Consider the following 14,347-nt stretch of genomic DNA (forward strand, 5'->3'; position numbering starts at 1 on the left):
GGTGCATGGACTCAGGACCCAATCATGGGGACGTCGAAGAAATCTGGTGACCTTTGACCTCTAGGGGGCGCTGTAATTAAGAAACATGTCATTTGGCCTGTAGCTGCAGTTGTGCTTAGAATTAAAATGCACTAGTGGTGTCTGGTAATACTGTTGGAGGTCCTTAGGCCGACCCAAGCCAACTTGTGATGTCATCATAATTGATTCGGCCGCCATATTGGATTTAATCAAAAACACGTACAAATTTTCGCAGGCCACAAATTTCAACGGATCCTCACCAAAATTGGCAGAGACCATCTTCAGACCATGCCTTATCAGTGCATCGCTTTTCGGAACGATTGACAGTAGCATTCGGCTGTAACAGCCAATCGAAACTTGCGGCGAAGCCGCCAAACAGGAAGTGAGCTCATATCTCAGCAACCCTACCATGTATCATAACCAAACTTACTACATAGGTTCAGGACCCCATTAGGAGGACGCTCAAAAAATGTGTTGACCTTTGACCTGTAGGGGGTGCTGCAATTAGCAATATTGCATTTTGATCTGTAGTTGCGATGTGTTTTATCGATCTTTTATTTTTGGATGTGAAACTGATGACAACATGTTCCATCCAGTTCATTCTAATGCGTGTGTGGTAGGGCGGGGCGGGACGGGGTGGGACGGGCAGGGGTGATTAGGTGGGGGGGCTGGCTGGCAGAGGCTGTGGCAATACTCAGCCCTGTTTCAACCCTACAAAGTCAGTTATGTTTGATGTGACACTTGTTGAAAGTGTTGATCACGATGTCTGCTGAGTTCTATCTTGTCGCCGTGGCTACTCCGGCCTATTCTGCTTGGCCCCCTCATTGCTGCTTGCAGCTATATTGTAAATAGTTTTTCTGCGTGAGAAATACAATGTGTGGCGGGAGTGCGTGACAAAAGACCGAAATGAGTGACTGTCACGCTTAATGCGTGACACTTGAGAGCCCTGTATAGAAGAGGTCCAGGGCAATTCCGCGCAAAACTGTCACATCCATATTTAGTTGGCGTTACGGACGTGACAGTTTTGCGTGGTATTGCCCCCGTATCGTTATATAAAGCTCTGTTCTCGCTGTCTAGCTTTCTCCACTTTGAGCAATCGACGATTTGAAAATAACTTACTCATAGTTAACTTAGATATCCATCTAATTGTTTCTCGGCCCGTCTCCTCTCCTCGCTCGTTTCAGGCTATCAGTCTCTTCTCCATAGGCTACTTTACTCACTGACTCGACTTTATCAGAATTCACAGCAGCAAGTAGCAGCAAGCGAAATGATGGTTCCTGAAGGTCCTGAAGTAAATGTTGTTATCCTAACCAACGAAACATTTAGCTTTGAAATCTTACGTGAAAATCTAAATTAGGCTATTATGGTCTGGGTCCGGATAGGATCACGTCACGGTCCGGACTCGGACCGCGGTCCGCCATTTGGTGATGGCTGGCCTAGGCTATGTAGGCTAAAGAGTCATATCGTGGGGAGTTTATTGTGTCGTTTTGTTAAGTAGCCGTGTAATAAGCGGGATAATGTATAGAACGCCGGTCATTGTCGGGAGATAGGTCCCTTCAGGGCGGATCAAGACCCCTCCGCTGCGCGTCGGGGTCCGGTTCGCCCTGTCGGGACCTATCTCCCGACAATGACCGGCGTTCTATACATTATCCCTTAGTATTGTCTTACCTCAAGGTCCTTGAAAAGAATCAGATATGCATAACTCTGAATACAAATGTATTTGGCTGCAGTGTTTGACTGAAATGTAGACCAGGCCTTTTATTTATTTTTTTCATTTCAGGCCTATAACCTGAGTTTAGATAATTAACACATATGTTTTTTGCCTAATTGACACCATGACGCATTGATCATGTAAAATGAATGTGCACCTTGAGCAAATGATAAACATTTTTTTCAGGATGCTTTACATTTTTGAACTGCATCGAATCGCATCGCATTAAATCGTCGTTTTATGAGCATGTATCTTTTCTTGTATCAAATCGGATCGTCTTTTACATGAGACATTCACACCCACACCCCAGTCCAGATGGTGGCGGAAATGCGCCAAAAAGCTGGTTGCCACAGAAAAATGAAGAAGAAGAAGAAACGCAAAAGTTTCCTTTTTGTGGTCGGTCGGTTGGTGGTCTCGACATAAACAATAACAGGTAAAAAAAGAGACAGCAAATGAGTTTAAGTTGTGTTTATTATGCATTGTCCAACTGAGAGTAAAGTAGGTCTATTGACCGCAAATAGTGGTGTTACAGACTATCTACAGACAAGCTATCTTTAACATAATTGAGTTTGTATCATGTAGGGTAGTAACGTCGTTATTACGCCCTACGGTCTAAAGTCAAGTGTTAACCTATAATAGCCTACCTAGTGTCTCGGTTGATTTACAAGAGCTTAGAAAAGGAACGAGTAGCCTATTTAATAAACCTAAGGCACGCGAGGAAGCGCGCAACTGAAACGCTCTGTTCGTGAAGCGTAAGTGGCCGCCTCGTTTCCATACTTCTGTGCGTTTGCGAAAACGCAGTTGCGGATACGTGCACGAAAGGCTCGCTGTAAGCTCGTTTGTTTCCTGTAGAGCAGGGGTCTCAAACTCAAATGAGCTGGGGGCCACTTCTGCCAACGTCATCTGATTGGAGGGGCCACGTCAGTGTTAATAAAAAAAGAATGGCTATACTACACAAAACTGCAAACAGAAAGTGCAAGTCTTTTTATCTCTTTTTAGACACTAGCAACCTTAGATTATAAATAAAATAATGATCAAATAAATTAATGCAAATTATAAAAACAAACAAAAAGCATAATGTGTGCATAGGTATTTTTCTCTCATAACTTTAGGTGCCAGGGTTAAGAAAACACCATTGGATTTTGACATCAACATTTCAAAAGGTTTGACAGTGGTCAGGGATAAAGTTCTACCGTAAATATAAAAATCTTTGAGTATAAACAAAAAGTTTATGAAGGGGGTACATTTACCCATCTAATTTGCCACCGGATGGCAAGCACCTCAAATTATGCTTTCAGTAAATACTGGATGTTGAACATATTTGAGCAGGTTTACTTTCTTTTTTGTCATATTACGATCATAATCTCCAAAAGGCAGATATTCTCCTTCAGAATCAGAATAGGTGAAAAACATAGCCTACCCAAGACGTCATCACACGTTAATGTTTTTTCAACATTTGGTGTCGGCCTATTTCTGCTTCAATTTGTGCAAAAGTATGGCCTGCATCGCTTCCGCGTCATTACAAACAAATGCACGTGTTCGTGTTTTACGCGTAGTATTTCCTGAAAAGTTTGTGCAGCGAATTTGGGCTTGAATCCAGTGTTCGAATTATACCGTGAGCTTCGGGGGGTACAGCTATTTCGACTGGTGATGTCACTTTCCATTTTATATAGGCTTACACATGATTTCACACTTGTGGTTCACAGTCAAATTTCCTTCGAAATATAGGTCATATGGCCATGGCTGGCTGGTCGACAAGTTAAAAGAAACTACTTTAGGCCTAATCATACTAGCAAGCACAATATACCTTGCACGTTATGGGAAGGGTTGAATTTGGGTAAACATTGTTTCAAGGTATAGCAGTGCAATGCAAACATGGACATGCATAGACCAATAGCACGGAAATGGCAAACATACTACTTAATTTAAGACCCAGAATTGTTTACAGATGGGCCACAGAAAGTCTCCCGTTTAATAGCCAAGTTCACGTAGCCTAAGGCCTGCCTTTGGTTCATTTAATTATTTTTTTCTTGGATAGCTAAGCCTACCAAACGTCAAGCAAATAAAAAAATGACTTGTTCACGGTTGGAAATCAAATATCTTCACATTATTTAGCCAAGGCATTTCATATAATGTAGCCTAGTGGATTGTGCGCCTGGTGTTCTATCACAAAACTTTTGTGCAGCAATACGCTTAAGAAAGGCTGATCTCTAATAATAGCAACAAAGAAAGACATTTCAGGTCCAATTTATTATTATATGTTCACCTAGCGTTTCAAACAAACTGCAGGTAACGTTGCAATTATGGGTGTATGGGCATTTGCTTAAAAAAGGTTGAGAACCATCTACATGCGAAATTCCCTGAATATTAGTGCAGATTCCCTCTTGTTCATTAAGAATGATAAATCGCCTCATTAAACCTCTCTCCGTGTCTGTATATCTATGGAACTCCTCCTATGGCGTGTGATTGTAGGCCTGATTTTTAAGCTAAGCAGCAGCGATGGTCGTGGCCGCTGAGTGAAGGGAGACACTCAATGTTTTTCTAAGGTTGGCTATCAATTAGGGATGTGACGGTATGAAAATTTAACCTCACGGTTATAGTGACCAAAATTATCACGGTTTTCGGTATTATCACGGTATTTCTAAAAGTGTGTTCAATATGATTGAGTGTGTTCAATATGATTCAAGCACTGATAGGCCTACACAAGCTGAAATAGTTTCAAAAAGTGTCCCGTTCACTTTTTTCTTAATGTTTGGCTATGTGCTTATAGCTTAACTTACCCTACCATAACTTGGAGTTTGCTATTTCTGTTATTTGGATGCAATGAGTGAGACTGAAGTAAGCGTTCAAAATAAAACTTTAGGCTACTGTATTCTCCTGATAACGTGAGTGGAATGGATTTAATGTGGACACGAACATAAAAAGACGCAGAGTGGCTACATGATACAGTGCACATTTTGTGGTAAAAAAGTTCCGGCTTTTAAAATCAGGTGTAGCTTAATCCGAATCGTAGTTAAAACCATCAATTAGACAACAGAATCAGTAGGGTACCAGTTTTGTTCCATTGTACCAGGCCTACTGTATGTCAAATGCAGGCTCGGATGAAGCTGGGAAGGATTAAACACACGGTTTCCACACGCGGTAATCAACAGTGATAATCATGATGTTTGAAATGAAAACGGTAATTATTATCGCCAACATTTTTATCGCGGTTTACCATTATACCGGTAATCGTTACATCCCTACTATCAATATGTTTTACAAAGGCAGTGAAATATTAGACAAATGTATGGTCAGTTGGCCACCGCTTGTCAATCCATTTAGGCGTCTGCAGCCTACACTGTGCATTTGTTTTAATTCGTCGTCAGTATTATATCAATGCAAAGAACACAGTCTGAACGTACCAGATAAATGGTACAGCCCAATGGGGGTGAGGGTTTGAAAATCGTATTTCATTAGATTATATCCTGAATTGTTGGTATGTGATGGTAATACATTTGATTATATGCAATATATGATAACATTACATTTTATTACATTTTTTCAGTACCCCCTAAACTATTATTTTCATCCCATTTGGGAGGGTCCAAGTCTCATCTAGGGGAGTCGGATCCCCCCAATCCCCCCCGTAATTAGAACCATGCTTGAATCGAAGCTCTGGATGTCTAGCAACTAGTGGAGGAGAATACAAATGGGATGTGTACTTGGATCTATCGTCTATTTTAACCAGTGTTGTTGTTTGTCGCAATTAAAAATACCCTCAAGGGCCGAATTACATTATTATTTTGACATTAGGTCGCGGGCCGGGAGTTTGAGATCCCTGCTGTAGAGCCAGGTGTGTTTGAACCTGCCGCTATTGTTAGCTTACTCGACTTCATGCAGCGCTGCTGAAATCTGACTTGATGTGATGCATGCTGGGTTGAACGCAATGCGTAGGCCTACTACTAGGCCTGCCAGAGAATGTATAATAGGAAGAGAATTGGCACTGTCTGGTTACTTCCGGTTTCTGGACTGGTTGCAGTTCCTCCTCAGATTCCACTTGAGGGCGCTCGCAGGCGAGTGCAGAATGCATGGAGGTCTATGGAGCTTTACCCCTCAATATCCACTTTTCTCTGGATATAATTTTTTGAGTAGTAATTTGAATGTTGCATTCGCTAGGAGAGGCAAAGAAAATACACACTGTTTATTGTTATATTTTTTGAAGTCACGTAAGTCTTCTAAAAAGCCTTTCAAATATGTCAATGACGTCATTCATTAGCACAATGCTAGCGTGATATGGGCAACAACGACCCAACCTGTAAGAAATGAAAAGGACATAAGTACTCGTTCATTCAACTTTAGATCTAAAATCTATATTGAACTTGCATAAACTACAATAAAATCTACGATTCTTCCACGACAAGCAGGTGAAAGAGATACATTTAGCCGTCTAGCTCCATAGACCCCCATTCAACCTGCACTCGCCCGCGATCACCCCCAGTGGGATTCTAATGGAACTGCAACCAATGTCGATACAATGAGGCTTAATAGGAAGTGCCAAGGCTCTCCGTAGACGGGCTCTGGGCCTGCTCTCTTGTAATTGACCCGCCCCTGCATGTACATTTAACAAAATATTAACAATTGTTGAAGGAAGTGTAACGGATGCCAGCTAGCTTAGCTGTGCTTGTGGATGGGCTAAATTGCTATTAAACCCGCTTAGCATCGTGACCATGCTGCACAAATTTGTTTAAAACTGCTGCATTTAAGTTAAGGTCTTACAACAAAGTAAATTGGGGAGACTATAAACAAAGTTAAGTTATGCCAAGTTATATCAAGCCTTAAGTTAACTTTAGAATGCTGATTGCATGTCATCTGTGTAATAAGACTAACAAGAACATTTGCATGCAATTGCCTGCGTGATTTTGTGTGAATATTTAATCCAAAAATGTGTACCTGGTGTGAAAAAGATTTAATTCCACAAGTGAAGATATTGATTTGAGCTGCTCTGTTTCCCATTTTTTTCAGAAATAAGAGATTGTCTACAGCTGTGGTGTAGCAGAAGTTCTCACAGCCATCAGGTACATGTTAAATCCATTGCAGTGAAATGTATGGTGGCTTGCAACATGCTAGATCAGAAACCAAACTGAAGTGCACCATTCTAAAAAAAAGAATACACAATGAGATCATACAGTTATACCTGTTCTCGTATTTCTCTTCCTGGGTAGTATCAAGCCATCATGCCAGTGCAAAGGATGCGAATGCGCCCTTGGCTAGAAGAACAGATTAACAGTGGTTTAATAAAGGGCCTCGTGTGGATTAATAAGGTTAGTAACCCTACATGATAGGGCTGTGCATAATTCATAATTTTATTTGGCCTCCATTCAGTTAATGAGTTGGAATTTTTAATTTAATTGGTTCCATCCCACAGGAAGTGGAATTGGAATTTTAATTGGAATGAGAAAAAAAGGAATTAAATTCATTGCAGTTCAAATAAATTCCACACAGTCAGGACCTTGAAAGAAGTTGACTTATTTAGAAAAAAATATTAAAATGGAATGTTTTCGTTCTCGGATTCTGGGTTTTGATTCTTAATACATTAGGCATGAAATTGATGCCATATACCTCAATTCAAAATTAAACTAAAAATGTAATTGAAATTCAAGTCATTCTCACTTCAATTTTGAATTTTGCACAGCCTTACTACATGATGATATCAAGAAATTAGATTTATGTTAATGTGTCTGGACAATGCTGATTTGCTGTATTCAAGCTCCATGCTGCCAAATGACATAGGCCTATGTCCACGAAAAAACTGAGTGCTGTGTAAACAATACAGCTCTGGAAAAAATGAAGAGACCACTGCCAATTTTTTCTGATGTTATCCTACCGTTGCTGAGTGACATGCGAATGAGTTGACGGTCATATTCAAATTTGCAGTGGTCTCTTAATTTTTAGTCTCTTAATTTTGTATATGTTGGACATTTACGTGCATCTATTTGTTGTATTCATTCATTCAAGTGTTCATTTAGACAGGCAGACCTTTACATTACCATAGAATTGATGAACAGAGTGTTAACATAGAAGGTGTACCAAATGATGTTACCATAGAAGGTGTACCATTGTTGTGTCTCGTAAAGCCTACTCTTAGTCAGTAGTCAAAAGGAGAGAGAGGATGCAAACTCTGGTAGAGCGTGCAGAGTACCGATGCGCTGCCGTTAACGTTAAGCCATGAGAGACAATAAAACTTGCGATACCCTGAAATTCGTCTAGGCTATATATATTTAACACAAATAATGACACATATTGCTCGGCTTAAGTAAATTGCTTTATATGCTTGCAATAGGTTTAGGTTTTTGCTGATGACAATGACAATGCCAGCATTAATGACCTTTGGTTTAAATTAGAAAAATTTTGACATTTTCTAGGGGGTGGGGTATTACACGTTGCCACTGTTTCCACCAATGATATGTATCGCTGCATCATCAACAACACTCTTGGAACTAGCCTACGGTGTTTGAACGCTGGATGTAGCGAATTGCGACACAGGTACAATACTTTCTGGAAACGGGTGTTACAACGTCGTTGTCTGATCGCAAGTTGCGTCGTACCACAGTGGTTGAGCAACGTCATTGCTAACTTTTCTAGAAACAGACCCCTGATTAGGTCTTACCTCCTTTGTGTAGGAGTTATAAGTCAGTGCCAGCCACTAAGTGAAGCCTGTTTGAAATTGTCCAAAGTTCGAGTTATAGTCTGGGGTGAAATGGTTCAAACAAACAGTCAATTAAGGTTGAAGCCTTGCAGGATCCTGTTACAACATCAACCATGCCCGTTCAGTTCCTTGGGAAGGCTATGCAAAGTGCTGACATTCCCCATACAACCTAGTCTCGCTATCACCAGACCAAGCTCAATCTTTTAAGATTGAACATTGGTCTGGAGCAGGCTTGGAATTTCACCATTCTGGGGGCAAGGCCACTTGGCCTTCAGTTGGGCATATTTGGTGGGGGGCACAAAGGCCACATGTCAGGGCACCAAGGCCAAAGTTAACTATACAGTAGTAGGCTATAAAAATGATCAAAGTTGTATTTAGCCTATTCACTGCAGTAGACCTGCATCACTGTATGAAACATTACAAAAACATGAAACATGACATATTACATGTAACTGTAAATCATCTGATCATCTAATAAAAACAGATATCTAGGCTATATATAAAATGTATTTTATATTTGGCCTGCTATGAAATCATGTATTGAACAATTTAAATGTAGCACAGCTCAGCTTTAAGAAACTCAAATAGCCTAGATGCATGCTTAGCATTTTGTGATCATTAAGGCTACTTTCACAAACTCTTGGTCAGCTGTCCTCTGATTTACCAATATCTAGGCGATATTTGTAACATTTATTTTGTATTTGGCCCGTTATGAAATCATGTGGAACAATTTAAACACATTGTAAAACTTAAAGTCCAAATTTGGAGACATCCATGCATGTCGAAATTTACTGCAAATTCAAAACTGGATTACTCTGGAACGGCTAACTGTACAGGGGACTGCTTTACACCTTTGTGTTCGGTAAGGTCTGCTGTTTATTCTGATATGTGGTTTGTCATGTGTTAAAAGAAGGGTTCGTGAAGTATTCCACCGAGATGAATGGGTAGGGAGATCATGGACGCAAAACCTTCAGTAGAATGTATGATTAAATTGAATTATATTATTTACTTTTCTCGCGAACCGTTTAACACTGCAATTATCGGCTAACAAAAGCTGAGAAAAAGTTCTTTCATGTGATACTTGTGATGTCTGTGTGATGAATAGCTACTTCGCGAGTAGTTCAACTGAGAAGAATGGGTGAATTTGGACGCACTTTCTTGCGCTGTCACTTTCTCCACTGCGTAAAAGACTAAATTAATTTGCGCTGTGAATGCTAAGATTATTTTGACAGGCCACAGGCTAAATAAAAAGTAGGACTATTAGTAGGACAAAGCAGAATATTGAAAGAAGGGGGCACCAAGGCCACCGTGGCCTGTAAACCTATGATTTTCAAAGGGGCTTCACGGCCAACGCAAGGGGCTACGACGGCCATGGCCGTCGTGGCCGCCGTGAAATTCCTACCCTGGTCTGGAGAGTCTGCTATGTATTTTGATAGTCATTTTTTTACTACCATATTTCTCTGGAGACTCAGTCAGGATACAGGCTTTTATTCTTTTCAATGAGGGGCCAGTGCCCCTCAAGGGAGAGGTACATGTTTGTGTCACCCCATCATGGGTTTCACCAGTATTCTCTGATAGAGATGCACCGATATGGAATTTTAGGGTAACGATAACGAACCGATAACGATAACCGATATTTATTGGTTTGTTGTGGCCGATACCGATACGATAACCGATAATATTACTCTTGAAAAAAAATTGTGAAAAGTGATTTGGGGAAAGCATTTAATAAGCAAAATTTTATTGCAGTAATTTTACCTACCACCAAATGATGGACAGAACTCATAATAGTCCTCAATAGTACGGCAGTCAACAACATAACAGTAGCCTAGCCCTACAGTATGTGTGGCTCCTTTAAGTGAACCTGACGTCAGTGAATTGCGAGTGAGTGGCTAGAGAGTTTGAATCGTTTTCATTTAGGACTAAACGCTCATAAACGGCTCAGCTTGGAATAAGCTACAGTATAGCGACCAAATCAGAGTTTGTGAGGGAAACTTAGGTTTAGTTTCAACTGCGGGTAACTGAATAAAGCTGCAACTCCTCAGACTGTATCTTATGTCCGTCTACTCTGTTGCGCACAACCTGCTGCAGCAGAAATTAAAGGAGTTAGCCCCGAAGGTTTTAATAACTTATTATGATGACCTGTCTGGAACTGAAGCACGGTTAGCATATTTCTAGGTAATAATACAAAACCCAAGCTAAAGTAATGCAAATATAATACTAAAACACAACTTAGAACTAGGCCTACTTATGTACTCGTCCCACTAACGAGTTTGTTTATTTGTTTCCCCGACCAGCGCGGTAAAGTGCAAACACACCAGCACAAGATGGCTCTAGATAGGGCTGAGCTCCGCTCTGTTAAGGTTAAATGGTGGATCATTCACGAGAGGATTTTGAGATGCACAGATTCCCAAATGAACGCATATCCACAGATTTTGTTAGAGTGGTGAAATACATTCACACCGCTGACATTATATTGAGGAAAAAGTATAGCCAACCAAGCTCAAGTAGCTCAGTGTAGTCAGACGGACCTTACGTAGGCCTAAATTAGGACTTTAAAAAATATCGGCGCAAATTATCGGCCAGAATTCTGTTATCGGACCGATAATAATATTTTCATTTTTTCACTTATCGGCTAATAATATATCGGCCGCCGATATATCGTGCATCCCTATTCTCTGACTATACAAAATAAATCTTAACCTTAAGTAAGTTACAAACAAAGAGAAGGAGTGACCTAGTATGAATATGCAATATAAAGGTGTGGGGATGTGGTCTCTTGTTGTTGTGTCATCAGGCCTGGTCAGCTTTATTATTCTTTAATTAAGCTTCAAAGGCCTGGCCACATATTGTTTTAGCATCCCAACTGTATAATGTTTGCAGTGTGAGCTTAACTATTAGACCACGACAAAGATGACAATGATGATACTTTATCAGCACACGTTACTTTATTAACTTATTCTTCTCTCCTTGTTACATCCAACCCCCTGTAACCCATTAGTGCCTCCTAGGGCCCTGACATTCCATTACATCCCCCCCTTTTAGTCATTAACCATATTCTTTTTAACTCTGGTAAATCTACACAACATGGTTACTGTTATGATGAATGATAAGTTCTTTAAGGAATTTTGTGGCCACTGAAGGGCATCGGTAAGAATGCACTCTTGAAGATGTTCAAGGGAGATCTTGGGTATTTATTAAATAATAAATCAGTAATTACATTATAATTGTATCTATTGGTGTGGGTGTGTGTGTGTGTGTGGTTTCTGAAAAGGAAACAGAAATGACAAAGGAGAATAATTACTCCTAAATACAGTGCTATAAGAAATTAGCATCCATAGCCTAGCCAACATACAAATATGAAATAGCCTGGCCTACAATAAGCTAACACAAAATGCTCCATTAATAGTTATGAAGATAGCTTGTCAAAACAGTACTGTTACCCCTCATAATATACCAAATGACGATTACAAACATCCATTTTACAGATATCTCAACACCATAAGCATGATTATACAAGATAAGAAGACGGCAGATAAATATAAAGCACTGTAACCTCACGGGTAAAGTCGCGCAAAATAATTCGCGGTAAAAGTTTACCTCCACGATTGAAATCAAGCAAAGTTGAGACATAAATCCTGCCTAAATGTACACCATGAAACATAAACAACAATAAGGAATCGTACTTACAGTTCTGGACGCACACAAGACACAAGATGCATGAAATAACTACAAACTAAGCATGTGGATTAAACAGTGAAACATGGCGACCTCTCCCCAAACTTTCTGGAATATTACTGTACACGCTTCATTCACATGCGTGCACGGGAGGAGGCGCTCTCTGATTGGCTGATTCTATTATTACTAAATGTCAATCTGGCACTCATGTCAGACCCTTTGTCACAGCCGCCCCCAAATTTGTCCCATCAAATTTGTCACTTGCGGAGGGGCTGATAAGTGTCAGGAAGGTCAGGAAGAGCGACGAGGCGTGCCACGGGCCTGGTGTAGGTCTTCTCCTTCACCTTGATGACAGTGGTGCGGACTCGTCCGTCGGTCCCTGGGATGACGCTGGTGACCCGACCAACAGGCCAGAGGGCCCTTGGCAGTTGCGGGTCCACCACCATTACGACGGCTCGCGGCTGCAGCTGCGATGGGTCCTTGTGCCACTTGGACCTGGTCTGCAGTGACGGGAGGTAGCGCTGGATGAAGTGGCTCCAGAACTGATCTGCTAACACCTGAGCATGCCTCCAGCGGCGGCGGCTCAGCAGATCAGACTCTGTGTAGATGGCTTGAGGGAGTGAGGGATCCAGCCGCCCCATGAGGAGCAGATTGGGTGTCACGGGGTCCACATCAGCTACATCTGTGGAGACGTAGCCTAGAGGTTTCGAGTTTAACACCCCCTCCACTTCTATCAGCACTGTCCTAAGGACCTCTTCAGGGACAGGCTGAGTCTGAATAGTGGTGTACAGTGCGGTCTTGACAGATTTCACTTCCCGCTCCCACACGCCCCGAAATGTGGAGCACTTGGAGGGTTGAACTGGAATTGGATCTGGTACTTTACGAGGTGATCTTCGAGGGTAGGATGCATGGCTTTGAAGGCTTCTTGCAGCTCTCTAGAACCACCACGGAAGTTAGTTCCTTGATCCGATAGGAGCTCTGCAGGTTTGCCTCTCCGTGCAATGAACCTGCGGAGGGCCATTAGGAAGGAGTCTGTGTCGAGGCTGGACAGAATGTCCAGGTGCACTGCCCGGGTTGTGAGGCATTTAAACAGGATGCCCCACCGCTTTTCATGACGACGACCCACTTTCACTGTAAACGGGCCAAAGCAGTCCATTCCCGTTGAGAAGAATGGGGGCTTCATCAGCCGTAGCCTTGCTGGTGGGAGGTCTGCCATTTTGGGAACGGAAGGCATAGCTCTCCACATCTGGCAATCTGTGCAGGCATGCTGATGGCGCTTGACAGCTTCACGGCCTTGCAAGATCCAGTACTTGCGACGCAGCTCCGCAAACAGGCGCTCTGACGCTGGGTGGCGTAGACACTCGTCGACATCCTGGATGATGAGCCGGGTGACTTTGTGCTGAGGGTCCAGGACCACTGGGTGGATGGCATCCAGGTCCAGTTGGTCGCTGCGACGAAGCCTCCCTCCAACACGGATAAGACACACAGTGTCATCGTACTCTGGGGCTAGAGCACGTAGCCGGCTGGTCGTTGACACTGGCTTGCCGGCACGTAGCAGGTCAAACTCCTCCGGGAAGCTCTCCTGCTGGGCTTGTCTCAGAACTTCTCGCTCTGCATCCCTGTAGTCCTCGGCCGAGACACTGGCCTGGTCGGTGGCCGCCCCGTGGCGGGATCGCACAACAGCTTCTACCATGTCTTTGAGGGAGGAGAACTGGTGAGCAGTAGGAGACGATGAGCTCTGAGTAGTCGTGTTGAGGCAGCAGACTGTAGGTTTACGCAGCTCAGCAGTGTCCTCCAGCTCCACTGTGGCAGGTGTCATAGGCCAGAACTCTGGTGATTGCTGCAGGAACCCTGGGCCTTTGTTCCACCTACTGTCGTGGCTCAACTCTAGCAGTGTCTTGCTTCGTGTGATGTCGTCAGCTGGGTTATTAGCCAAATCCACGTACCTCCACGCATGGACATCAGTCAGGTCCTGGATCTCGGCGACTCGTGTCCCGACAAATACTTTATAGCGGCAGGAGTCGGAACGGAGCCAGGTAAGGACTGTGGTGGAATCGGTCCACAGCATGACTTCACTGATGGGCAAGGTGAGCTCTCGCTGCAGAAGGGAAGCCAGCTGGGCTCCTGTCAGTGCAGCGCACAACTCGAGCCTGGGCATTGACAGCTGCTTCTTTGGGGCCACTCGCGATCTTGCAGATAAGAAGGACACCTCTACCCGGCTGTCGGGACTCTTAGTTCTGAGGTAGGCTACA

General features: G+C 42.7%; 1 protein-coding gene across 6 annotated transcripts in view; it reads left to right on the top strand.

Annotated features, from left to right (window-relative positions):
* Positions 1-2,083: 2,083 nt before the first annotated feature.
* LOC143135234 (interferon regulatory factor 2-like) overlaps positions 2,084-14,347 on the top strand; it is a 66,461-nt gene continuing 54,197 nt past the window's right edge. For 4 of the 6 annotated variants that reach the window (XR_012988862.1, XM_076295944.1, XM_076295945.1 and 1 more), the window contains exons 1-3: positions 2,084-2,162; positions 6,734-6,786; positions 6,934-7,032. Coding sequence is in view for 5 of the 6 variants with exons in the window: in XM_076295944.1 (XP_076152059.1) it covers positions 6,946-7,032 (87 nt within the window). In the remaining variant the exon portion in view is untranslated. Of the gene's footprint in view, positions 2,163-5,524; positions 5,565-6,733; positions 6,787-6,933; positions 7,033-14,347 lie in introns of those variants that run through there. The other 2 variants (XM_076295946.1, XM_076295948.1) reach the window with 2 other exon arrangements.

Source organism: Alosa pseudoharengus, unplaced genomic scaffold (genome assembly GCF_046254945.1).
Source record: "Alosa pseudoharengus isolate Yale_2024_CS ecotype anadromous, Long Island Sound unplaced genomic scaffold, YU_APseudo_1.1 YU_APseudo_1.1_scf_2, whole genome shotgun sequence".
NCBI lineage: Eukaryota > Metazoa > Chordata > Actinopteri > Clupeiformes > Clupeidae > Alosa > Alosa pseudoharengus.